Below are 27,790 nucleotides of genomic sequence, written 5' to 3' on the forward strand. Positions count from 1 at the left end.
AAAAAAGGCATTTAAAAAGGTGTGCCGTCCCTTTAAATGTGATGGCCAGAACTCCCTTGGAGTTCAATGATGCTTGTCACACCCTTGTTCCTAGCTCCACCCCAATGTCTCCTGACTCCGCCCCCAAAGTCTCCTGGCTCCTCCCCCGAAGTCCCCAGATATTTCTTGAATTGGACTTGGCAACCCTATCGCAAACTCACAACTTTCATGCCAGTAGTTCATGAAGCAGAATTTTTGTTCACAAGACTCCACAGCATAGCGGGAGCATTGCCTTGCACCTTCCTGTCTATGACAACTCTTCAAGTACTTGAAGTTGCTTTTGATTTGCTTGTGGCGCAGAGCGGTCAGCTCAAGGTTGACTCAGCCTTCCATCCTTCCAAGACTGGTAGAACGAGTATCCGGCTTGCTGGGGGTAAAGTGCAGATGACTGGGGAAGGCATACTACATCAGAAGATCCCTCCTGGATCAGAGCAGTGGTCCATCTAGCCCAGTATCCCATCTGACACAGTGGCCAGCCAGTTCCTCTGGAGGGCCAACAACAGGGATTAAAGGTCAAGGCCTTCCCCTGAGAAGAACATCAGAAGAGCCCTGCTGGATCAGACAAGTGAGGGTCCATCTAGTCCAGCATCCTGTCTCACACAGGGGCCAGCCGGTTCCTCTGGAGGGCCAACAGGGCAGAGAGGCTGAGGCTTTCCCCTGAGAAGAACATCAGAAGAGCCCTGCTGGATCAGACCAGTGAGGGTCCATCTAGTCCAGCCTCCTGGCTCATACAGTGGCCAGCCAGTTCCTCTGGAGGGCCAACAACAGGGATTAAAGGTCAAGGCCTTCCCCTGAGAAGAACATCAGAAGAGCCCTGCTGGATCAGACCAGTGAGGGTCCATCTAGTCCAGCATCCTGTCTCACGCAGTGGCCAGCCAGTTCCTCTCGAGGGTCAACAACAGGGCAGAGAGGCCGAGGCCTTCCCCTGAGAAGAATATCAGAAGAGCCCTGCTGGATCAGACCAGTGAGGGCCCATCTAGTCCAGCCTCCAGTCTCACACAGTGGCCAGCCAGTTCCTCTCGAGGGCCAATAACAGGGCAGAGAGGCTGAGGCCTTCATAAGAACATCAGAAGAGCCCTGCTGGGTCAGACCAGGGAGGGCCCATCTAGTCCAGCCTCCTGTCTCACACAGTTGCCAACCAATTCCTATGGATGTCCAGCAACAGGGCAGAGAGGCTGAGGCCTTCCCCTGAGAAGAACATCAGAAGAGCCCTGCTGGATCAGACCAGTGAGGGCCCATCTAGTCCAGCCTCCTGTCTCACACAGTGTCCAACTGGAGGACCAACAACAGGGCATAGAGGCCAAGGCCTTCTGGCTTTGGGATTTAGAGGTTGAGTGCCTCTGAATGTGGAGGTTCCCCTTAGTTGTCATGTCCAGGAGCCATTGACAGACTTCTCCTCCATCAATCTAATTCCTTTTTCAAATAATCTGTTGGCCGTCACTATGTCCTCCTCAAAGAAAAAGTCCATGATTTTCTCCACTTCCTTGGAGCTAGAGCCCTTCAGAAGATCCTGGGAGCCATGAGCTTTGAGTCTGAGAGAACATCCATTCCAAAACACCTTATACCCTCCCTCCTCAAATCTTGTTGGCCTCTAAGACATGACAGGACTTGAATCTACCAAATCCTCCTCGGGCACTGAAACCAGGGCTTTTTTTGTAGCAGGAACTGCATATTAGGCCACACACCCCTGTTGTGGCCAATCCTCCTGGAGTTTACAGTAGGCCCTGGAAGAAGAGCTCTGTAAGCTGTTGGAGGATTGGCTACACAAGAGGGGTGTGGCCTAATATGCAAAGGAGTTCCTGCTACAAAAAAAAGCCCTGACTAAAACTATTATGCCCCGAGTAGCAAAGGTTCTCCTAACAGCCCTGCAATGTAGGTTAGGGAGAGAGAGACTGACTGGACCAAAATAACATGGTGAGGTTCTGTGGTAGAGTGGGGATTTGACCCCCTAGCCACTACGCCATGTCAGCTCTCGGGGTTCCTATAGCCAGGCTTCATTTTAGGCAGGAGCTCACAGGAGTAGAGATGTTAACATTACCGGAAATTCTGAAGCAAGGGGGAAAGGCCAGTTTTTTTTCAGGGGAGGGACAGTGGCTTGGTGGTAGAGCATCTGTTTGGGAAGCAGAAGGTCTCAGGTTCAATCCCTGGCATCTCCAACTAAAAAGGGTCTAGGCAAGTAGGCATAAAAAACCTCAGCTTGAGACCCTGGAGAGCTGCTGCCAGTCTGAGTAGACAATACTGACTTTGATGGACCAAGGGTCTGATTCAGTATAAGGCAGCTGCATATGTTCATAACCAGAAAGTTTTGAAAAAATTGAAAAAAAATGCTACATTAGCACTTCTTTTTTCTTTTCCAGATTGAAAGCCATTCTGTAACTTTAGGAACATAAAATATGACTATGGACAGTTTTACTTGGCATGAAATTATCACAACTAGCATAGGAAAAATAGAGTGTATCCAAACAATTATTACAAGCAGAATTTACTTTTTACATAATATTTATTTGTAATTGTAACAAATGGAGCAACAATCTCGGGAATTTACTAGTTTATGTGGAATAGACAAAAAAAACCTCCACTAAATAATTTTTAAAAATCCAGAAGTAACAATTATTCATATTTCCTCTCCACAGTATTAAATAAAAATTTAAAAAAACCCACTAATTCTCATAAAAAAAATTGAAGGGGGGAAAGTGTATAGAATGGAGTGTGGGACTTGCTTGTCCTCAGTGCACAGAAATGAGAATAATCTGATACCATACATATCTTTTAGAAATAATTTGGAAAATATTTGAACGCCTTGTCTTACAATATTTTATTCATCATGTTAAAATAAAACGTTCTATAATCAATTTCTTTTCTTTAATTTTTCGGGGGAAAAAACAAAAAAGGCTTCAGGAAAAAACTGGGAAAAAAACGTTTTTTTCCTTGAATTTTTCTGGGCCTTCACATCTCTACACAGGAGTGGAGCTCTGGAACCTCTAAATTGTATTCTGCTCTTTCTTTCTTACCCCCCTCCCCTGCCCCCATACTTACTTCTGGGCTCCATTGTTCAACCCCCCTGCGAGAATTTGGCTGAACTCTAAGATTTGACAAACAGTCTCCTATTTCCCCCCACAAAAAGGAGGGGTGAAATAAAGAAAACATCTAAAGCAGACAGATAGAAATCTTCATGCCACTATGGCCACATAGGAGAAAGTAATTTAAAAAGTATGATTTCCTCTAAGCTGCAGAGTCTTGTGAGAAAAAAATTCTACTTTGTGAGCTACTGGCATTAAAGTTGGGAGCTGCTGCATCAATTAGTGTGCTCTGGGACCATCCTTCCTGAGCGAAGACACAAACGGGTGAGCTGGAGGCTAAAAAAACCTGTGAGCTCACTCACACTAACTCAGCTTAGAAGAAGAAGATGATATTGGATTTATATCCCGCCCTCCACTCCGAAGAGTCTCAGAGCAGCTCACAATCTCCTTTACCTTCCTCCCCCACAACAGACACCCTGTGAGGTAGATGAAGATATTGGATTTATATCCCGCCCTCCACTCCGAAGAGTCTCAGAGCGGCTCACAATCTCCTTTACCTCCCCCCCCACAACAGACACCCTGTGAGGTAGATGAAGATATTGGATTTATATCCCGCTCTCCACTCCAAAGAGTTTCAGAGTGGCTCACAATCTCCTTTACCTTCCTCGCCCACAACAGACACCCTGTGAGGTAGATGAAGATATTGGATTTATATCCCGCTCTCCACTCCAAAGAGTCTCAGAGCGGCTCACAATCTTCTTTACCTTCCTCCCCCACAACAGACACCCTGTGAGGTAGATGAAGATATTGGATTTATATCCCGCCCTCCACTCCGAAGAGTCTCAGAGCAGCTCACAATCTCCTTTACCTTCCTCCCCCACAACAGACACCCTGTGAGGTAGATGAAGATATTGGATTTATATCCCGCCCTCCACTCCGAAGAGTCTCAGAGCGGCTCACAATCTCCTTTACCTTCCTCCCCCACAACAGACACCCTGTGAGGTAGATGAAGATATTGGATTTATATCCCGCCCTCCACTCCGAAGAGTCTCAGAGCGGCTCAGAATCTCCTTTACCTTCCTCCCCCACAACAGACACCCTGTGAGGTAGATGAAGATATTGGATTGATATCCCGCCCTCCACTCCGAAGAGTCTCAGAGCGGCTCACAATCTCCTTTCCCTTCCTCCCCCACAACAGACACCCTGTGAGGTAGATGAAGATATTGGATTTATATCCCGCCCTCCACTCCGAAGAGTCTCAGAGCGGCTCACAATCTCCTTTCCCTTCCTCCCCCACAACAGACGCCCTGTGAGGTAGATGAAGATATTGGATTTATATCCCGCCCTCCACTCCGAAGAGTCTCAGAGCGGCTCAGAATCTCCTTTACCTTCCTCCCCCACAACAGACACCCTGTGAGGTAGATGAAGATATTGGATTGATATCCCGCCCTCCACTCCGAAGAGTCTCAGAGCGGCTCACAATCTCCTTTCCCTTCCTCCCCCACAACAGACACCCTGTGAGGTAGATGAAGATATTGGATTTATATCCTGCCCTCCACTCCGAAGAGTCTCAGAGCGGCTCACAATCTCCTTTACCTTCCTCCCCCACAACAGACACCCTATGAGGTAGATGAAGATATTGGATTTATATCCCGCCCTCCACTCCGAAGAGTCTCAGAGCGGCTCAGAATCTCCTTTACCTTCCTCCCCCACAACAGACACCCTGTGAGGTAGATGAAGATATTGGATTGATATCCCGCCCTCCACTCCGAAGAGTCTCAGAGCGGCTCACAATCTCCTTTCCCTTCCTCCCCCACAACAGACACCCTGTGAGGTAGATGAAGATATTGGATTTATATCCCGCCCTCCACTCCGAAGAGTCTCAGAGCGGCTCACAATCTCCTTTACCTTCCTCCCCCACAACAGACACCCTGTGAGGTAGATGAAGATATTGGATTTATATCCCGCCCTCCACTCCGAAGAGTCTCAGAGCGGCTCACAATCTCCTTTACCTTCCTCCCCCACAACAGACACCCTGTGAGGTAGATGAAGATATTGGATTTATATCCCGCCCTCCACTCCGAAGAGTCTCAGAGCGGCTCACAATCTCCTTTACCTTCCTCCCCCACAACAGACACCCTGTGAGGTGGGTGGGGCTGAGAGGGCTCTCACAGCAGCTGCCCTTTTAAGGACAACCCCTGCCAGAGCTATGGCTGACCCAAGGCCATTCCAGCAGGTGCAAGTGGAGGGGTGGGGAATCAAACCCGGTTCTCCCAGATAAGAGTCCGCACACTTCACCACTACACCAAACTGGCTCTCCTCTTCTTAGAGGGAACACTGGATGGGAGTACGGTTTTGTTATGAGAATTATAATTCAAGAAGCGTTTTAAAGTAGATGCTGAGCTGATCTAATTTAGTCCACCTTCTGATGACGTCAGGGGGTGTGTGGCATATGCAAATGAGTTGTGCTAATGAGCTCCAGCACCTCTTCTTCCATGAAATGACCCCTGCCTGTAGCCCTTCAGCGGCTTCCAATCAGGTGGAAACGGAGAACGTCACTGGTTGACTCAGTTTCTGGCTCTCAGGAAAACTGAGTTCTCACACGCTGGCACAAGCCACGCTCAGCTTTCGGGTTGTAAACTCCTGTCAAGGCTTGGCTGGGATAAATTCGGTTTCGCTCTCTGGTTCAGCCTCAAGCACTTTCCAATCCAGATGTCAAAGGAACGTGAACCAAACAGACTGGAGAGAAGGCTGCCTGTTTTCCCTTTCCCTTTGAAAAATCTCTCTGGCTAGCAAATGGTGGGGGTGGGGGGTGGGGGGGAGGAGCCTGAGAACTCCCCAGCCGAGCCTGAGAAATTCTGACAATTTGCAGAGAGAATGGGAGAGCAAAGGAAATCACCTGCAGTGGCCGGGGCAGTGCCTGACAGATGGGCAGCCTGGGGTCTCTGGATTGGTGTCAAGGGACAGCGTCAGAATTGACAGGGCAAGCCAGGGACCACCAGTCAATCCCTGGAAACAGCCAGCGGGCTATGGGCCCAGCGCTTGGTGCATTTTACACGTGAGCAGGAGGGGACAGCTGAAGTTATTCCAAGGGATTAGCGTCATCTGATTAACTCGTGGACTTGATCTTTTCCGAGGGAGGGTGAGGGCTCTTTCCCCTCCCTTTGCTTCTGTATTAAAAAAGCTGTTTACACGTAACGCCGCGTAATCCTATTTGGCCTGCAACACAGTTTGCGTTCCATCTGCAGACTGCATCTCTGCCCTCTCTGTGCAACTGTGCCTTGGTGTCATAGGGTTGCCAAGTTCCAGGTGGGGCCTGGAGATTTGCTGGAATTACAGGGAAGAGAGATCCGTTGCCATGGAGAAAATGGCTGCTTTAGAGAGGGAGGAGAGGCGAGATCTGAGGTTTGCTGTTACTAGTACTACGATGACTACGACGACCTAACAATTATTGTAAGCCTTCTTGAATCACGAGGAAAGGAGGATTATAAATGCCTTAAGAAGAACTAACTAACAAATACTACCTGCATTTTTTGGTGTTAGAGGCAGACCACATCACATCAGCTGCTCTGAGTCCTATAAGAACATAAGAGAAGCCATGTTGGATCAGGCCAATGGCCCCTCCAGTCCAACACTCTGTGTTACATAAGAACATAAGAGAAGCCATGTTGGATCAGGCCATGGCCCATCCAGTCCAACACTCTGTGTCACACATAAGAACATAAGAGAAGCCATGTTGGATCAGGCCAATGGCCCATCCAGTCCAACACCCTGTGTGACAGAAGAACATAAAAGAAGCCATGTTGGGTCAGGCCAATGGCCCCTCTAGTCCAACACTCTGTGTCACATAAGAACATAAGAGAGCCATGTTGGATCAGGCCAGTGGCCCATCCAGTCCAGCACTGTGTCACATAAGAACATAAGAGAAGCCATGTTGGATCAGGCCAATAGCCCATCCCTCAGAGTTGGCAACCCAAGAGAGCTGTTTTCTAGCTGTGCTCTGTGGCAACAGCATCACTCATTTGAACAAGGTCGTCTAAAAGTGTGGATGTGTTATGTGGTATCAACTTGCTTCCAACTTACAGTGGCTTTATGAATTGTCGACCTCTAAAATGTCCTAGTGTTAACACAATCAGGTGGGTTGTTGTGTTGGTCTGAAGCAGCAGAACAAAGTGAGTCCAGTGGCACCTTGAAGACCAACCTAGTTGAATTCTGGGTATGAGTTTTTGTCTGCATGGCTTGGAGAAGGCATTTGTGTCTTTAAATCACTTCTCCGAGCTAAGTCAAACAGTGGTTTGGAGAATGCATTTACAATTAAAGCTGTTTTCTTTCCACCTCTCCTTCCCCCCTCAATTTGCTTTCCTTCCTTCCTTCCTTGGGGGTTTGGTCTAGATGACCCCAGCAGTCCCTTCCATGAGTCCTTCCTTCTTTCCTTGCGGCTCTTGAGCATCTGACATTTATTCTGTAGGACTCTTATAACAAGCAAGTTTGGCCATTCCTGGAATAGCCGCTCATTTTGCCCAATGATTATTCTAGGCATCACCTCCAGGGCTGTTTTTGGTAGCAGGAACTCCTTTGCATATTAGGCCGCACCCCCCTGATGTAGCCAATCCGCCAAGAGCTGACAGAGCTCTTATTACGGGGCCTACTTTAAGCTCCAGGATGATTGGCTACAAAAGGGTGTGTGGCCTAATATGCAAAAAATACAAAAAAAGCCCCGCAACTGCCACATTTCAGAGGTAGGCCAGGCTGAGACCAGCTGGTCCCCGTCCCCGGTCATAGGAGAGTGCGGATTGGCATGTTCTGTTTGGCGTGTTCTGTTCACAACGGCCCTGTGAGGTGGAGGCTGAGCGCCACTGATCCCAGGTCACCCAGCGAGCTTCCAAGGCGGAGCAGAGATTTGAACCCGGGTCTCCCAGATCTTCCTGCGAAACGCTAACCGGGACATCGCTCTCTTCCAGGGCGGCGGGTGGGGATTCGAACCCGCCTCCCAAGAATCCCCAGCGCCCATCCCGGTCTGGGATTTGAACCCGAAACCCACGCGCCCCCTGGAGCCTGACGCAGCGCTACCCGCCACTAGCCTTGCTCCGCTCCAGCGCCGGGCCTGGGGTGAGATTCGAACCCGCGTCCAACGCGCCCCTTGGAGCCTGAAGCAACGCTACCCGCTCCACTCCAGCGCCCGGCCTGGGGTAGGATTGGAACCCACGCCCGACGCGCCCCCTGGAGCCTGTAGTAGTGCAGCGCGCCTCTAACCTCGCTCCACTCCAGCGCCCGACCTGGGGTAGGATTGGAACCCACGCCCGACGCGCCCCCTGGAGCCTGTAGTAGTGCAACGCGCCTCTAACCTCGCACCAACCCAGCGCCCGGCCTGGGGTAGGATTGGAACCCACGCTCGACGCGCCCCCTGGAGCCTGTAGTAGTGCAACGCGCCTCTAACCTCGCACCAACCCAGCGCCCGGCCTGGGGTAGGATTGGAACCCACGCTCGACGCGCCCCCTGGAGCCTGTAGTAGTGCAACGCGCCTCTAACCTCGCTCCACCCCAGCGCCCGACCTGGGGTAGGATTGGAACCCACGCCCGACGCGCCCCCTGGAGCCTGTGGTAGTGCAACGCGTCTCTAACCTCGCACCAACCCAGCGCCCGGCCTGGGGTAGGATTGGAACCCACGCTCGACGCGCCCCCTGGAGCCTGTAGTAGTGCAACGCGCCTCTAACCTCGCACCAACCCAGCGCCCGGCCTGGGGTAGGATTGGAACCCACGCTCGACGCGCCCCCTGGAGCCTGTAGTAGTGCAACGCGCCTCTAACCTCGCTCCACCCCAGCGCCCGACCTGGGGTAGGATTGGAACCCACGCCCGACGCGCCCCCTGGAGCCTGTGGTAGTGCAACGCGTCTCTAACCTCGCACCAACCCAGCGCCCGGCCTGGGATAGGATTGGAACCCACGCCCGACGCGCCCCTTGGAGCCTGTAGTAGTGCAGCGCGCCTCTAACCTCGCAGCAACCCAGCGCCCGGCCTGGGGTAGGATTGGAACCCACGCCCGGCGCGCCCCCTGGAGCCTGTAGTAGTGCAACGCGCCTCTAACCTCGCAGCAACCCAGCGCCCGGCCTGGGGTAGGATTGGAACCCACGCCCGACGCGCCCCTTGGAGCCTGTAGTAGTGCAGCGCGCCTCTAACCTCGCAGCAACCCAGCGCCCGGCCTGGGGTAGGATTGGAACCCACGCCCGACGCGCCCCCTGGAGCCTGAAAAGCAGCGCAACGCGGCTGCGCCCGGCCTGGCCTGGGATTCGAACCGGCGCTCTGCGGAGCTTTAAGCGCAACCGCAGGTCTCGGGCCTCGCCCCGCCTGCTCTCTCTCTCGCTCCCTCCGCGGAGCAGCTGGAGCCGCCGCATCTTCCCCCGCCGCCTGCGGGTCCCCTCCCCTTTCCGCCGCCGAGCGCCGGCGGCCCCGCTTGGCTCCAGCCCAGCAGCAGAAGGAAGGAGGCGGAGGCGAGGCTGGCTGGCGCGGCGGCCGGGAGAGGGAGCGCGCGGGCGGCCAGAGCAGCCAGGAGGGAGCCGGCCGGCCATGGCAGCGCAGGCGGCGGCGGCAGGAGGAGCCGGACTCGCCAGGCACGGGCAGCCGCCGCCGAGCGCCTGAGAGCCCCACCGGCCGCCGCCGCTGCGCCCTCGGAGCCGGTGGCCGGGCGCATCGCTGGAGCCGGGCCGGAGGCATGCAGGGCAAGAAGCCGGGAGGCGGCGGCGGCGAGCGGCAGGCGGACGAGGCGCCGCCGCCGGGCTCCAAGAAGCGCCGGAAGAAGAGCTCGTGCTTCTCCAGCATCCAGATCTTCCTGGTCTCCGAGTGCGCCCTCATGCTGGCCCAGGGCACGGTGGGCGCCTACCTGGTGAGTCCGGGGAGGGGAGCTGGGAAGCGGGGCCACGCCGGGGGAGGGGGAAGCTGCCCCGCTTGGACGATGGACGCTGCGCTCTGCGTTGGGCAGCTGCTTCCTCCGCCTCGGTTCACGTGGAGGGCGCTCTCCGGCCGCCCCCGGGCTCCCTCGGAGATCTGGACCGGGTCTCTGCTTGCCGGGTTTCCGCGCTGCGGCTTTGGAAGGGCTGCTCTCTCTGGAACCGCTCCTCCGGCTGGGCCAGGAAAGACCAGCTGGCCGGTTCCCCTGCAGCCCCAAGAATTCTGCAGTGGCTAAACTCAAAGCGTTGGGGTGGGGGTGCGGGGACTTTGGAATCAGGTGTGGGGGTGTGCCGGGAGCCAGGGAGGCGGCCTCTGGCGCAGGTTCCCTTGGTTCCCCCTCCTCCTCTGCAGAGACCCCTGGCCCACCTTGCAGGGGTGTCGTAAAGAGGCGCTTTGAACACTGCGGCATCCCCGGCCTCACCCTCCCAGTCCAAAGTGAGGCCTGAGCTCCTCTCCTCCCTGTGCCTTCTCCCCCCCCCCCCCCCGCGCTTTAGATAAGTTGGGTTGCCAACAGACCGGGAGATTTCTTTCCTGGTTTGTTCCCATGACTTTGGCTTTCAACCGGATCTGGAGAAATTGGCACCGGAAGCCTTTTTCTAGCATGCCGATGTGCAGCATCGCCTTGCAGAGCTGGATTAAGAATTAGGCCAACTAGGCACTGGCTTATGGGTCCCCACACCTTTAGGGGCTACGGGCTGGCTCCCCCCTCGGTTTCCCCCCTGCTTGCAGCCCTCCCAGCCTCCACGCACAGCCAGCAACTGAGCCGCTCTTTGCCCCACTTGCCTGGTGCGGCTGCTGCTGGCGTCGTTGCCAAGTTTGCTTCTCTCTGCCTCCCCCTCCCCCATGGTTTTGTCAAAGGGGCTTTTGAGAAGGGGCCTGCAGGCTGCAGTGGAGGCCTTGGGCAGTGGGCGCTCAGAGACGAGGGCCCCCCAAGATTTTGACTGCCTAGCGGCCTCTGTTGGGTTTAATCCGGCACTGCCGCCTTGCGAACGCCCTCGAAACGCTCGGCAACTTTATCCGGTGCTCTTCTTTTTTTTGCTCTGGTTCCTCTCCGAAACGCCAAGGACGTCGGCGCTGCTCTTATGGGACCGACATCGACTCGTGATGATGATGTTGGTGACACTCAGTACAGTCGTGTGGGCCAGCGAAGTGCCCCGAGGCATTATGGGGCATCTGCCTCTTTTGTCCCCTCCGCTGCCCAGAGTGGATAGCAGAGGACAGGGACTGTGAACCGTTACTGGCCTAGCTGACAAAACACAGTCCTATTTTCTGGGGTCAGCGTTTAAAGATGCGTTTCCTCCAGGGCTGAGACTGTCAGGCTCTTACTGAGCGCGCTCAAGAGAAGCGCAGCTAGGCCCGATGCAAGCGGAGAGGGCGACTCTTTCCACCTGGCTTGCGTGCACCCTCTGGGGACCAACCTTGTGAGCAAGGGGGGGGGGGGGGGAGCTTAAACACCCTTGAAGCCGTTAGAAGTGACTCAGCATTTGCTCTGGAGTTGTCTTCTTTTGCCTTCCTTTCCTGGCTCGGAGAGAGAACGCATGGAGGGAAAGCGAAGGCGGCCTTCCGGAACCCCAGAGGCAGGGACGGGTGGGCTGGTGCGCAGTGACCAGCTGCCTTGCTCCGTGATCGGATGTCAGGGTACCTGAATCCTGGCGAGCAAAGGAGGATGTGCTTCTCCCAGAATCTAGTGCTGGCTTTCCTTGCTGGCATGCAAGGGTGCCGTGGAGAAGCTCTTAACAGCCTTGGGTTTTGCTTGCTTGGGGCAAAGGCCAGTGGAGATCACCAGCTGCTGCGCAGGAGGTGTGTGCAAGCCAGCTTTATAATTGGACCAACAGAGGCAGTTGCAATGAATTGGAGACAGTGTCCCTCCTTCCTTCCTTCCTTCCTTCCTTCCTTCCTTCCTTCCTTCCTTCCTTCCTTCCTTCCTTCCTTCCTTCCTTCCTTCCTTCCTTCCTTCCTTCCTTCCTTCCTTCCTTCCTTCCTTCCTTCCTTCCTTCCTTCCTTCCTTCCTTCCTTCCTTCCCTCCCTCTCTCCCTCCCTCTCTCCCTCCCTCTCTCCCTCCCTCTCTCCCTCCCTCTCTCCCTCCCTCCCTCTCTCCTTCCTTCCTTCCTTCCTCTCTCTCCCTCTCTCCCTCCCTCCCTCTCTCCCTTCCTTCCTTCCTTCCTTCCCTCCCTCCCTCCCTCCCTCCTTCCCTCCCTCCCTCCCTCCTTCCTTCCTCTCTCTCCCTCTCTCCCTCCCTCTCTCCCTCTCTCTCTCCCTCCCTCTCTCCCTCCCTTCCTTCCTTCCTTCCTTCCTTCCTTCCTTCCTTCCTTCCTTCCTTCCTTCCTTCCTCCAGGGTTGTTTTAGCATCCTTGTCTGCTCCTGGTTGTCTCATACAGTGATGGAGGCTCAGCAGGAGAGAGTTAGCTGACCGCTCTGGAGAAGTAAAATTTGGGCACCTCCGTTTTGAGAGGTCAGAGGTATGCTGGGCAGAGCTGAAGGAAGTGTGACTGAGGGACTTTAGCTGTGGCTGTGGGGCCTTGCAAGGGCCGATTTCCCTTGGCCTGTCCCCAGCTGGAAGTGGGTCACTTGTTAGCTGTGCTCCCTGAAAGCTGTGGCGTCTTGTGAGCAAAAATCCTACTTCGTGAGCGCCTGGTCTTAAAGTTGTGAGAAAATGATTTAGCGACTGCATAAATGAGTTTCCTCTGGGGCCACCCTTCCTGGGCTGAGTCAAAAACGTGTGAGCTAGAGGCTAAAAAACTGAGGTAGATCACACTAACTCAGCTTAAAGGGAACTCTGCTTTGTCTGTTCTCCCTGGCTAACAAAAGCAAGCCCGGAGGGATGTGTTGTCTCCGCTGCTTTATCTATTTGTTCACCTTAAGTGCTGTCACTTACAGCGACCCTATGAGTTAATGAATAATTAAATTTATTTATTTGGGATAGCTTTAATCCCCTTTATTTATTTAGGATAATCCTAATCTACTCCATGCCAAGTAAAAGCTCCACATGATATGAGAGACTGCCCCCACCCCTGTAACAACAAACCATCAAACACAGCAGCTTGCCTGCCATTGACAGATTAGATTATGGGGAAGGGGGCCAATTTGCTTGATGTAAGAGCCACACGGAATAAACGTCAGATGTTTGAGAGCTGCAAGACATGAATGTCAGATGTTTGAGAGCCGGGAGGGAGGAAGGAAAATAGATGGGAGATAGAGAGTTGGAAAGAAAGCAACTTTAACTTTAAATGCATTCTCCATCTGACTTGGCTTGGAGAAGTGATTTAAAGAGGCAAGCCAGCCAACAGGGCGGTGGGGGCTTTGAGAGGCGCTCAATATGTGTGAAAGAGCCACATGTGGCTCCCGAGCCACAGTTTGGCCACCCCGGTTTTAGATTAATAGAATCAGAGAGTTGGAAGGGGCCACACAGGCCATCTAGTCTGACCCCCTGCTCAATACAGGCTCGCATAGAACATCCCTGACAAGTGTATAGCATTAGATTAATGCAGAAGAGGGGAGAGCAGGTGGTATAAAAATATGTGCCCCAGTGGCAACTGTCTCTCCCCAGGAACTTCAGATGGGGGGTGAGGAAGGCAGTCGATCTCCAAGTGAGGCCTGGGGAATCTACTAGAACAGTGCTCCCCAACCTTTTTGGCACCAGGGACCAGTTTTGTAGCAGACAATTTTTTCACGGACAGTGGCGGGTGGCGGTGGGGGAGGATGGTTTCGGGATGATACAATTGTGCACTTTATTTTGGTGTGGTGGTTAAGTGCGCAGACTCTTATCTGGGAGAACTGGGTTTGATTCCCCACTCCTCCACTTGCAGCTGCTGGAATGGACTCAGGTCAGCCATAGCTCTGGCAGAATTGTCCTTGAAAAGGCAGCTTCTGGAGAGCTCTCTCAGCCCCACCTGCCTCACATGTGTCTGTTGTGGGGGAGGAAGGGAAAGGAGATTGCAGGCCACTCTGAGACTCTGTCCTTGAAAGGGTAGCTTCTGGGAGAGCTCTCAGCCACGCCCACCTCACAGGGTGACTGTTGTGGAGGGGTGGGGGTGGAAGGTAAAGGAGATTGTGAACCACTCTGAGATTCGGAGTGGAGGGCGGGGATATAAATCCAATGTTGTCTTCTTCTTATTATTATTATTACATTGTAATATATAATGAAATAATTATACAACTCACAGCCTGGTTGCTAACAGGCCATGGACCGGTACCGGTCTATGACCCAGGGGTTGGGGACCCCTGCCCTAGATTTACAGTGATCCGCAAACAACAGAGATCAGCTCCCCTGGAGAAAACAGCTGCTTTGGGGAGGGGGGGGGGGCTCTGTGGCAAAACCTATGGAGTTTCCCTCGCTGAACCTTGTCTCCCCCGGGGTGCACCCCTGCAAATCACCAGGAATTTCTGAACCCAGACTCAGCAACCCCATTGAACGTGCAGAGTGATTCTTTCTTTTATTTTTATTTTTTTTTTAAAAACCCAAGGTTTTTATTAAAAAAAAACCCACACTAGCAGAATTCCTGCAGAAAAAAATAAAGAAGAACAGAAGAGAAGCCATGTTGGATCAGACCAATGGCCCATCCAGTCCAACGCTCTGTGTCACACAATGGCCAAAAACCCCAGGTGCCATCCAGGTGATCCACCAGTGGGGCAAGGACATGAGAAGCCCTCCCCATATCCATAGTAGGTGTCCCTCCCCCCGTCCCTAGCACCAAGAATACAGAGCATCACTGCCCCAGACATAAGGACATAAGAGAAGCCATGTTGGATCAGGCCAATGGCCCATCCAGTCCAACACTCTGTGTCACATAAGAACATAAGAGAAGCCCTGTTGGATCAGGCCAATGGCCCATCCAGTCCAACACTCTGTGTCACAGAAGAACATAAGAGAAGCCCTGCTGGATCAGGCCAATGGCCCATCCAGTCCAACACTCTGTGTCACAGAAGAACATAAGAGAAGCCCTGTTGGATCAGGCCAATGGCCCCTCCAGTCCAGCACTCTGTTTCACATAAGGACATAAGAGAAGCCCTGTTGGATCAGGCCAATGGCCCCTCCAGTCCCAGCACTCTGTTTCACATAAGGACATAAGAGAAGCCCTGTTGGATCAGGCCAATGGCCCCTCCAAGTCCAGCACTCTGTTTCACAGAAGAACATAAGAGAAGCCATGTTGGATCAGGCCAATGGCCCCTCCAGTCCAGCACTCTGTTTCACAGAAGAACATAAGAGAAGCCATGTTGGATCAGGCCAATGGCCTATCCAGTCCAACACTCTGTGTCACAGAAGAACATAAGAGAAGCCATGTTGGATCAGGCCAATGGCCCATCCAGTCCAACACTCTGAGTTACATAAGAACATAAAGAGAAGCCATGTTGGATGAGGCCAATGGCCCATCCAGTCCAACACTCTGAGTTACATAAGAACATAAGAGAAGCCATGTTGGATCAGGCCAATGGCCCATCCAGTCCAACACTCTGAGTTACATAATAATAATAATAATAATATTTTATTTTTATATCCCGCCCTCCCCGCCAGGCGGGCTCAGGGCGGCTAACAGGCACGGGAATCCCATGATTCTTATTGGACAGTATAACAGACATGGGAGTCCCATGATTCATAAAAACATAATAATTTGACATTAATTACAAATAGTTATTTAAAATACATAAAAACAAATAAAATATAATAAGATATATTAAGGTAGGTGCTAGAATGATGTAATCCAGATGTATTTAGGATGGCTAAATATCTGTTCATTCGTTGATCCGGTTCTATATCAATTCAATTACCACATGTTGTCTCAAATGCCAACTGAAAGAGAAATGTTTTGCAAGCCCTGCGGAATTGGTTCAGGTCCCGCAGGGCTCGCACCATCTCTGGTAGATCGTTCCACCAACGAGGGGCTATCACCGAGAAGGCCTGCTCCCTAGTGGCCTTCAACCTAACTTCTCTTGGCCCAGGGATTGTTAGTAAGTTCTGGGAACCAGATCTCAGTGCTCTCCGGGGTACATACGGGGAGAGGCGGTCCTTTAGGTAGGCAGGTCCTCGGCCATATAGGACTTTAAAGGTGATAACCAGCACCTTATATCGGACACGGTAGACAACCGGCAGCCAGTGCAAATTACGCAGCCCAGGCCGTGCAGGCTCCCACCGTGGTAGTCCCTCCAACAGCCTGGCCGCCGCGTTCTGGACTACCTGAAGCCTCCGTGTCCGGTACAAGGGCAGCCCCATGTAGAGGGCATTGCAGTAGTCTAACCTCGAAGTGACCGTTGCGTGGATCACAGTTGCTAGGTCGGCGCGCTCCAGGAAGGGAGCCAACTGCCTCGCCCTCTTAAGATGAAAGAAGGCGGATCTAGCAGTGGCAGCTACTTGGGCCTCCATTGATAGGGAGGACTCCAGTAGCACTCCCAGGCTCTTGACTTTGCGCACCGGTACCAGTGGCGCCCCGTCGAAGGCCGGTAGAATAGTCTCCCCTCCTGGCTCGCCGCGGCCCATGCAAAGGACCTCAGTCTTCGCCGGATTCAACTTCAGCCCGCTCAGCCTGAGCCAGTCAGCCACGGCTCGTAGTGCCCGGTCCAGGTTTGCTGGGACATCACCAGTCCGGTCGTCCATCAATAGATAGAGCTGGGTGTCATCTGCATATTGATGGCAACCCAGCCCATTCCTCCGTGCAATCTGGGCAAGGGGACGCATAAAGATGTTAAACAGCATCGGGGAGAGAACTGCTCCCTGAGGCACTCCACAATGAAGTGGGTATCTCTGAGACAGCTCCCCCCCAATTGCCACCCTTTGTCCCCGACCTTCAAGAAAGGAGGAGAGCCACTGTAAGGCTAGCCCCCGAATTCCTGCGTCGGCGAGGCGACGGGTCAGCAGCCGGTGGTCGACCATATCGAACGCCGCCGATAGGTCTAACAGCAGCAATACTGCCGAGCCGCCTCGATCCAGTTGCCGTCGGAGGTCATCCATGAGGGCGACCAGGACTGTTTCTGTCCCATGGCCCGGGCGGAAGCCGGACTGGCATGGGTCTAGGACGGAAGCGTCCTCCAGGAATTCCTGCAACTGCGCTGCCACGGCCCTCTCAATAATCTTGCCCAAAAAAGGCAGATTTGAGACCGGCCGGTAGTGTGCCAATTCGGCCGGGTCTGATGACGGTTTTTTCAAGAGAGGGCGGACCAATGCCTCTTTCAGAGGTGTTGGAAAGGCACCTTCTGAAAGGGATCGATTTATAATATCCCGTATAGGATATCTTAGTTCCTCCTGGCAGGCCTTAATTAGCCAGGAGGGGCAAGGGTCCAGATCGCAAGTCGTGGAACGTGCAGTGGCAAGAATTCTGTCGACTTCGTCCAAGCTGAGCGGGTCGAAGCAATCCAGAGTTGAATCAGAAGACACGCATTGGGCTTCGAGTCCACTTACTGCCTCCAAATTGGCGGGGCAGTCCTGGCGGAGCGATTGGACCTTATCCGCAAAGAATTTCGCAAAAGCCTCACAGCCAATTTCCAATTCCTTAGCTTTAGAATTGCCTTGAGGCAATGTAGTCAAATTCCGAATTATTCTAAATAATTGGGCTGGGCGCGAATTTGCAGATGCAATCCTAGCTGCAAAGTATGTTTTCTTTGCAGCCTTGATTGCCATCTCATAGGATTTCATAAACTTCCTATAAGATGTTCTAGTCGCCTCGTCACGAGTGCGTCGCCATTGCCTCTCTAGCCGTCTAAGGCCTTGTTTCAGCTGGCGTAATTCCGGGGTGTACCACGGAGCCAGCTTAATCCGAGGTCGCAGAGGGCGCCGAGGTGCGATCTCCTCGATGGCCCCAGAGAGCCGGCTATTCCAGGTCTCTATCAGGCCATCAAGAGAGTCACCAGAGGGCCAGGAGTCCCGCAGGGCCATCTGGAACCGTTCCGGGTCCATTTGGCTCCGCGGGCGAGCCATAATCGGCTCCTCGCCTAAACAGGTTTGGGGGGGCATATTTACACGGGCCTTGAGGGCGAAGTGATCCGACCATGGCACAACCTCTGTGGTTATATCGCTCACTACAATCCCGGCCGCGAAGATCAGGTCTAACATGTGCCCGGCCTGGTGGGTGGGGGTTACAACAAATTGAGAGAGTCCCAGTGTCGCCATGGAAGACACTAGGTCCATCGCCTGGCTGGAGGACGGGTCATCGGCATGGACGTTGAAGTCACCCAGGATTATCAACCTTGGGTGCTCCAGCGCCCAGCCTGTCGCCGCCTCAAGCAGGGACGGCAAGGCGTTGGCCGGTGCGTTAGGCGTACGGTACACCAGCCAAATCGCCAACCCCTCTTCATCCCCCCACGCCAGTCCGGCACATTCAATGCCCTCAATCTTTGGGGCCGGGAGCGCCCTAAAGGAGTAAGCCTCCCGTGCAAATAATGCCACTCCTCCCCCCCGCCCGCTAGTCCGCGATTGATGGAAGACCGAGTAACCTGGGGGAGCTGTTTGCGAGAGGGCCACTGTATCGCCCTCCCGGATCCAGGTCTCGGTCACGCAAGCCAGGTCCGCATTCTGCTCGAGCATGAACTCTCGGAGAATTGAGGTCTTGTTATTAATGGACCTGGCGTTGCATAACACCAATGACGGAGGCGGGTTACTCCTGGTCCTGCTACCTGTCACCCTTGGGATGGGCCGCAGACTGGAGGGGGGCCGAGCACCGACTTGTCTCTGTCCACCTCCCTTATAATATCTGCTCCCACCGCCATACCTCCCCCTCCCCAGGAGCACCGGAATCCCTGAGCCAGCCATTCCTCGCTGGCAGCAGCTGCAATGAAACCGTTATCAGGCTGGCAGCCAATTACACACCTTCCTCACTCCGTCTAATTAGACCCCAATTCCAATTAACCCAAAATCCCCTCCAGTTCCCTGTATATATTTGATAAAAACTTATTCTAAGAGCAATTAATTTACCCCTCCCCAATTCTCATCAATTTGCTAAATGTTTGTATAATCTAATTCAAATATATAATAATCAATCTATGAGTTAATTAGTAATAAATTACCAACTATTCAGTTCCGGAGTGGGTTGGCAGATCTTAAAGTGCAATGTGAGTGCAGTTTTGTGGGTTAGCAGCCACCGATAGATATACAGATCACAGTCAATAGTCGGCTAGTCAGTGCAGAGTAAAGTAAAGCGCGCAGTGCAAGGTCCAGGGCCAGGTGTCCGTGGTTTGCCCAGTCATGTAGATGCGCCAGATATTTCTGAAAAAATTGCAGGCTCCGGGTGCACATAAGGTCTCGTGGTTGGGGCTTATTCGTTGTTTCTCGCGCCGGCTGGTGAGCCCGTGGTGGGTGGAAGCCCCCCCCGTACTCCCCGCCGCGCCTTAAAGCCCCTCCTGTGTGCCTATACGGCCAGTTATTGGTTTCAAGTAGCGGCACCCGGGTCACCCGCATCAAGGCGCTCTCTTGGGCGTCAGCCTCCTCGTCGCTTCGGGACTCCTCCCGCTGCTCCCGCTCTGCAAGCATCAGGGGTCTCCCACTGCACGCGTCAGGGTCTCGTTGTACTCGCCCCGCTCTCCGCTCTCCACTCCACTCTGTCTGTCCGGCTCTCCCCGCACTCGTCTCCGCTCGGGCGCTCAGCCGCCGGGTCACCAGGCCCCTGGACCGCGATGTCGATTTTGACCTGGCCTGTGCGTCCTCGTCGCTGCCGCGAACCGCCGCAGTCCACTCCGCCGCCTCGGTTGTACTCGCGGTCAGGTAGGCCGCGCGGTCCGCGCTCGGTTTGTTGTTCTTGGGAGCGTCGGCGTCGGTAGCTCTCAGTAACCTCTAGTTTTCTGCAGTCTCTGATGTCTCCTTCCTCGCCAGCATCCAATGCTAGCCGGCCAGGGATTTTTCGTAGTGGCTGGTGGATAGTAGAACCCGATACTCGGGAGCTCTAGCACCTGAGCTCCTTCCTAGGTCGCCATCTTGATCCTTATGATAAGAACATAAGAGAAGCCATGTTGGATCAGGCCAATGGCCCATCCAGTCCAACACTCTGGGTCACACAGTGGCCAAAACCCAGGTGCCATCAGGAGGTCCATCAGTGGGGCCAGGACTAGAAGCCCTCCCATATCCATAGTAGGTGTCCCTCCCCCGTCCCTAGATTTGGAGTACCTGGTTGTCTTATTCTCTAATAAGAGCCCTGTTGCACAGAGTGTTAAAGCTGCAGTACTGCGGTCCTAAGCTCTGCTCACAACCTGAGTTCGATCCCTGGCGGAAGCTGGGTTTTCAAGTAGCTGGCTCGAGGTTGACTCAGCCTTCCATCCTTCCGAGGTCGGTCAAATGAGTCCCCAGCTTGCTGGGGGCAAAGTGTAGATGACTGGGGAAGGCAATGGCAAGCCACCCCGTAAAAAGTCTTCTGTGAAAACGTTGTGAAAGCAACGTCACCCCAGAGTCGGAAACGACTGGCGCTTGCTCAGGGGACCTTTCCTTTCCTTGTCTTCTCTGCTTCTGCAACCCACAATTTCATAGCAGCTGAGTCGAGCGGCGAAAGCTGTGTCGCACCTTTTATTAAAACCACACCCAATGACACCATGCACCTGTCTCCAGTTCTGCAGAACTCCGTCGTTGCTTAGCGCTCTGTTGTGGACATAGGGTTGCTGGGCTGCTGCTGGAAACCCACAGGAGAAATTGGGCGAGGGGGGTGGTGGGGGTGGCTGGCTCGCAGATGTGACATTAGCATGTTTTCCATTTCCTCTCCCATGTCCTTCCACCAGCATCTGGAATCCCTCTATAGACACTTTGACCTCAAAGCAGTCAGATTGTTCTGGAAACATTCTGTGACGTCACAGCAAGCATAGTCAGGCGGGGTGTTTGCAGCTAAGAGGAAGCAGCCTGTCTCCGCACAAGCCCTGGGAAGCTCCCAGAACCACCACTGGTCTCCAAACCCCAGAGATCAATTCCCCTCCTTTGATAAGTGGACTCCGTGTCATTATACTGTAGGGTTGCCAAGTCCAGTTCAACCAATATCTGAGGACTTTGGGGGTGGAGCCAGGAGACATTGGGGGTGGAGCCAGGAGACATTGGGGGTGGAGCCAGGAGACATTGGGGGTAGAGCCAGGAGCAAGGTTGTGAGAAGTGTCACTGAACTCCAAAGGGAGCACTGGCCATCGTGTTTAAAGGGACTGCACACCTTTGAAATGCCTTCCCTCCACTGGAAATAATGAAGGATAGGGGCACCTTCTTTTGGGGCTCATAGAATTGGACCCCCTGGTCCAATCCTTTTGAAACTTGTGGGGTGTTTTGGAAAGAGTGGAATGTAAAAAGACATTGGACAATTTTTTAACAAGAATATGGGAAAAGAAAGATATTGAACTTTGATAGGTTAAGGGTACCTTTATAACTGAATTTAAGTATATAACCTCGGCGGGAGTCTAGTAACGGAGGGAGGGGGGATTGGAAAATATCATATGGGTTAAAGATAGTCATGATATAATTAGATATTGTTACCATATGTTGTTAATAAAATTGTTTAAAACTGAAACTTGTGGGGTGTTTTGAAGAGAGTTATTGGATGCTATGCTGCAAATTTGGTGCTTCTACCTCAGAAAACAGCCCCCCCCCGAACCCCAGATACCCATGGATCAATTCTCCATTATATCCTATGGAAATTGGTTTCCTTAGGAAATAATGAAGTGCCCAGCAGATATTTCCTTCTGATGACCCTAAAGCCGGGGGAGAGCCAGTTTGGTGTAGTGGTTAAGTGTGCGGACTCTTATCTGGGAGAACTGGGTTTGATTCCCCACTCCTCCACTTGCACCTGCTGGAATGGCCTTGGGTCAGCCATAGCTCTGGCAGAGGTTGTCCTTGAAAGGGCAGCTGCTGTGAGAGCCCTCTCCAGCCCCACCCACCTCACAGGGTGTCTGTTGTGGGGGAGGAAGGGAAAGGAGATTGTGAGCCGCTCTGAGACTCTTCGGAGTGGAGGGCGGGATAGAAATCCAATATCATCTTCTTCTTCTTCTTCAAACTGGGGGATCCTCTTCCCCCACCTGGGGATTGTGAAAACCAACAAAGAACTACGCGGATAATGGCGCAGGAGAAAAAGGGTCAAGGAGCCCTCCGTGAAAACCCGCTTCCACAAATAATAACGCAAAAGAATTATAAATGTATCAAAACAGTTTGTTCCGATAGAAGTATAAAAACCAATGCACAAGGAGACCACAAACCCACACCCCGAGTCACTTGAATGCAAATAAATGTCCAAACTTTAGAAGAGGTACAGGCAGCAGTTCCCACGGTAAAGTCATCCACGGCGCACAAGGCTTCCAGAAATTCTTACTCCGTACAGCAAGGCACGATGAGATGAACGCGACGCAACGGCGCTTGATCCGTCGTTTCGCTATAGCTTCTGCGAGCTTGCGGACAGTCTCATGAAATCTACATGCTGGTGCTAACAAACACTTGTATCCAGCATGCTTGCTATTGCTACTATCCGGTATGGTCCATTACCGTGGGAACTATTGCCTGCGCCCTTCTAAAGTTTGGACCTTTATTTGCATTCAAGTGACTTTGGGTGTGGGTTTGTGGTCTCCTTATGTGTCTTGGTTCTTATACTTCGATTGGAACAAGCTGTTTTGGTACCTTTATAATTCTTTGGCATTATTATTTGTGGAGGCTGGTTTTCGCAGAGGGCTCTTCTACCCTTTTTCTCCTGGGGATTGGCAGCCCTACCCCACTGCGATCCCTTCCCTTTGTGCCCCAAATCTCTGGGGTTGTTCCAACTCGAAATTGGCAATGCTAGGCGGCTGTCATTTGGACTAAGAGCTTGCTTACAAGGCCTATTTCCCTGCTGGCCGTATAATCCCTAATCTGACTGCATGCTGTGTGATTCTGTCAAACCGGGTGGCGAAAAAAAGGCCTTTTTTTTTTTTACAAAATGGGTTTTCAGGGCATGCCGCTGCATGCGTATGCTAGCGAGTTTTCGCACCTGGCTTTTCCAACGGATGATTTCTCACCTTTGCAATGTTCTGTAGCTCCTACTTGGCCATAGAGGGGCAACATGCAGTAGCAGAGCAACTGGTTTACATGCAGAAGATCCGAAGCTCGATATCTCGCATGCATGCCTGAGATTTTGGTTTCGCGACACCCCCCCAGTTTTAACCGATCTCCAGCAGCAGCCTGAGGCCATGCCTCTAACCCAGAGCAGAACGTGTTCTGGTGGTTACTAAAAACAAATTAGAGCCCCGTGGTGCAGAGTGATAAAGCTGCAGTACTGCAGTCCTAAGCTCTACTCAAGATCTGAGTTCGATCCCCAGCGGAAGCTGGGTTCTCAGGTAGCCGGCTCGAGGTTGACTCAGCCTTCCATCCTTCCGAGGTCGGTCAAAGGAGTCCCCAGCTTGCTGGGGGGAAAGTGTAAAAGACTGGGGAAGGCTATGGCAACCCACCCCGTAAAAAGTCTGTCGTGAAAACATTGTGAAAGCAGCGTCACCCCAGAGTCGGAAACAACAGGTGCTTGCACAGGGGACCTTTCCTTTACCTTTTAAAAAACAAATTATATATATATATGCTATGGCTAATAGCCACTGATGGACCTCTGCTCCATATTTTTATCCAATCCCTTCTTGAAGCTGTCTGTGCTTGTGGCTGCCACTACCCCCTGTGGCAGTGAATTCCACATGTTAATCACCCTTTGGGTGAAGAAGGACTTCCTTTTATCCGTTTTAACCCGAATGCTCAGCAATTTAATCTTTAAGTTGTGTCCTGTTTCGTTCATCGTCATGGGCCGGAGTGCACGTGAGGGGCTGTGGCTCTGTGGCAGAGCATCTGCTTGGCACACAGAAGATTTCTGGGTCAAGCCCCGGCGTCTCCAGTTACATAGAGTAGGCTGCAGGTTGGGGGTGTCAAACTCATTTGTAACGAGGGCCAGATAAGACATAAATTGAGGCAGCGGGCGTCCTGTTATTCCATCATTTGGCCTCCCTTGTGAATACATCGTGCCCTTGTGGTGACATTGGACCTTATCACAGTGCTATCACCATCACTTAAATGTGGGCTTATAACTGGCTACTTGACATGCTGTTCCTTTTTTCGCCGATGATGCATTTTATTTATTGGTTATTGTTTTTACTGTTCCGTTTTAATTCTGTTTTATAGCTTTGTATTGTTAGTATTATATGTTGTGATCCGCCTTGAGCCCGGTTACGGGAGAAGGCGGAATAGAAGCCTACAAAATAAATAATAATAATAACAATAATAATAAATTTATTCTTATATCCCGCCCTCCCCCGCCGAAGGCGGAATAGAAGCCTACAAAATAATAATAATAATAATAATAATAATAATAATAATAATAAATTTATTCTTATATCCCGCCCTCCCCCGCCGAAGCGGGCTCAGGGCGGCTCACATGACAATGGTTTACACCATGATTACACTAAAATCCATCAATACATTAAAACAATTAAATAGTTAAATACAATTCAGATTAAGTTAAATAACAATTAAAAATTTATCAAGTGTAAATTAAAGTGCCACAGTTCAGAATATGTATAGGATGTGTATAGAATGTGTAAATGAGACCAGGGCTGGGCCATGTGTGTCCTAAAATGTAATGCCAGGTAGTGGAGATATAAACTTTATAAAGAACACAAACACAATTAAAGATATTTTTAAAACTTAAAATATGCTTAGAAGATAATCGCTCTTCCAATATTTTCTTTATTTAACCGTCTCTGACGACTGCTACCTCTTGCTCTAAATTATTTCATCACCATCTGGGGGCAATGTCCGTGTTGTTCAGGTGCAGTTCAGGTGTGTGTGAGCTGCAAACCTACTTTTGATGTATTGACATTCATTGCGGAAATCTCATGGTCAGTGCTTTGAGCCTAAGACCCAGGGGAAAACATGAAATGGCTGGGCATTGTGTGCTTTTGTACATAAGTTGCTTCGTGTGCTGGTCAGCCAATGGAGAAAATAGAGACTTTGCTCTGTAGCTCCTGTGCGATTGAGCAAGCCTGGCAAAGCAAGCTGCGATGCAGAGGGAAGCAAGAGGGAGAGAAGGAAGCAGATGACAGTGAGGTGCTCGCGGGCCTGGTAAGAGCCCTCTGAGGGCCTGATCCGGCCCTCGGGTCGCATGTTTGTAGGTGATGTGTGTAGGTGATGTGGAAGACCTCTGTCTGAGACCCTGGAGAGCTTCTGCGAGTCTGAATACTGACCTTGAAACAGTGATCTGACTCAATTCTTCATGTCTTCAGATACCAGATCCTTTGCTGTGAAGTAGAGCATCTTCTTGGCATGCAGAAGGTCCCAGGTTTGATCCCTGCCATCTCCAGTTATAAAGACCAGGCAGCAGGTGATGTGAGAAGTGCTGCCAGCCTGAGTAGACAATTCTGACCTTGATGGACCAAGGGTAATTCGGTTTGAAGTAGCTTTGTGTGATGTGAAAAACACACAAGACAACCGTTTATGTCAGGAGTGTCAAACGTGCGGCCCAAGGGCCGAATCAGGCCCCCAGAGGGCTCCTATCAGGCCCCTGAGCAACTGGCTCTTGTCTGCTTCCTTCTCCCTCTGTTTTGCTTCCTTCTGCATCTCAGCTTGCTTTGCAAGGCTTGCTCAATCGCCCGGGAGCTACGGAGCAAAACCTCGATTTTCTCCATTGGTTGAGGCTCCTCCGCCTCCTCATCCCCCGGGGAAGGAAGGAAAGAGCCAGAGCTTCCTTTGTCCAGTTCCCTGGATCCCATGGGAGAGATACAAAGAAAGCACCTTTAAGACCAACAGGTGCTAACGTTTTCAGCATGTTTTCTTTTAAGGTTTAGGGTTTTTTTTAAAAAAAAAAATCTTTAGTTGTGTTTGTCTGTGTCCTTTAACTCCGTCCTCTGCTACGTAATCTTAAATAGGTACACACATTGCCCGGCTCAACACGGCCCGGCCCGACAAGATCTCATTTATGTCAGATCCGGCCCTCATAACAAATGAGTTTGACACCCCTGGTGTATAGCGTCCTGAGTTTCATGTGTTCGTGTAGAACAGATGCAGAAGCTGGGGAGGGGCTGTGACTCAGCGGCAGAGCATCTGCTTGGCATGCAGCAGGTCCAAGGTTCAGTCCTCGGCATCTCTACGTGAAAGGATCACACGGCAGGCTGTCTGTTGTGTCACATAAAACAGATAACGAAGTGGCGGCAGTTCCTTTCTTGCGCTCTTACCTGTTGATTTGGTTTTTAATCATTAACGCCTTTGACAAAATCAGCAATGGTGTGCTTTTGCCATTCGATGTGTCTCCCCAATAAAGACCCAATTGTATTAGGGCCGATCATCTATTTTTTAAGCGGTCGTAGTAGTGTCAAGCTAAAACGTATCCTTAATAAAAACTAAGAGACCTTGTTGGACGATTATTTAGACCATCTTAATAGCGTACGCGAAGCAGTTGAACTATCTTAATAGCGTACGCTATTTGGGGAGGGACGGTGGCTCAGTGGTAGAGCATCTGCTTGGGAAGCAGGAGGTCCCAGGTTCAATCCCTGGCATCTCCAAAAAAAGGGTCCAGGCAAATAGGTGTGAAAAACCTCAGCTTGAGACCCTAGAGAGCCATGAATGGGGCTGTGGCTCAGTGGTAGAGCCTCTGCTTGGGAAGCGGAAGGTCCCAGGTTCAATCCCTGGCATCTCCAAAAAAGGATCCAGGCAAATAGGTGTGAAAAACCTCAGCTTGAGACCCTGGAGATCCGCTGCCAGTCTGAGAAGACAAAACTGACTTTGATGGACCAAAGGTCTGATTCAGTAGAAGGCAGCTTCATATGTTCATATCAGATTCGATTAAGGATACTGTAAAAAAAGGTAAAGGCAGTCTCCTGTGCAAGCACCGTTGTTACTGATGGGAATAAGGTTCCATTATGACAGTTCTAATTCCAGATGCTGAGCTGATATAATTTAGTACCCCTTCCAGTGATGTCACTGCTGTGTGGCATATGCAAATGAGCTATGCAAATGAGCTGTGCTTATGAGCTCTGGCACCACTTTTTTCTTCAAAATGACCCCTGGCTATAGGGTTGCCAGCTCCAGGTTGGGAAATTCCTGGAGATCCGGAGGCAGATCCTGGCGTTTGAGGACAGGGGAGCTCAGCAGGAAATAATGCACAGAGAAGAGGTACCCAATGTGGTTCCCCCCACCACGTGTTTTTAGGAAGTAGGCGGAGCCGAGTGGGGCTTTTGCCCAGCAAAGCTTCTAATTGGTTACTGGAGATTTGATTGGCTGTGCAGATATTCTTTTCCAAATGTTGCTTGGGCAACAGCTGCCATCCTGGCACCACGTGACTGAAGTTAAGCTGGGGCAATCGCTTTGCAGCTGGCTCCACCTCCTGCAACAGCCATTTTGTGGCTGCGTCCAGCTTGCCTGTCAGAATTCTGAATTTACCTGCAAGGTAAGGGACCCCTGGCATAGACTCTACCCTCTGACGTCACCAGTTTATCCTGGGGAGGTAATTTCTGCTGTAGGGAGGCCACTCAGAATTCCAGGAGAACTCCAGACCCTACCTGGGGATTGGCAAACCTAGGACATCCAGTGACCATCTAAGACTGCAATGGCTTCTTTGGGAACTGCCGTGGGAGCCAAATCCTCCTCTTCAAGCACTGTCCAGTCAGGAATTTATTTAATCCTATCAGATCCCAGTTTAGGTTACAGATAAGGGCCCAAAAGGCGTTGCCAGAGGCGACTGCAAATTTAAGAAGAAGATGATATTGGATTTATATCCCACCCTCCACTCCGAAGAGTCTCAGAGCGGCTCACAATCTCCTTTCCCTTCCTCCCCCACAACAGACACCCTGTGAGGTAGATGAAGATATTCGATTTATATCCCGCCCTCCACTCTGAAGAGTCTCAGAGCGGCTCAC

The 27,790-nt window shown here is 51.8% G+C and overlaps 1 protein-coding gene across 1 annotated transcript in view; it reads left to right on the forward strand.

Annotated features, from left to right (window-relative positions):
* Positions 1 to 9,764: 9,764 nt before the first annotated feature.
* Positions 9,765 to 27,790, forward strand: part of SLCO3A1 (solute carrier organic anion transporter family member 3A1) — a 178,522-nt gene continuing 160,496 nt past the window's right edge. Inside the window, exon 1 of the mRNA XM_060260276.1 lies at positions 9,765 to 9,935. Coding sequence (XP_060116259.1) covers positions 9,765 to 9,935 — 171 coding nt within the window. The remainder of the gene's footprint in view (positions 9,936 to 27,790) is intronic.

Source organism: Heteronotia binoei, chromosome 19 (genome assembly GCF_032191835.1).
Source record: "Heteronotia binoei isolate CCM8104 ecotype False Entrance Well chromosome 19, APGP_CSIRO_Hbin_v1, whole genome shotgun sequence".
Lineage (NCBI taxonomy): Eukaryota > Metazoa > Chordata > Lepidosauria > Squamata > Gekkonidae > Heteronotia > Heteronotia binoei.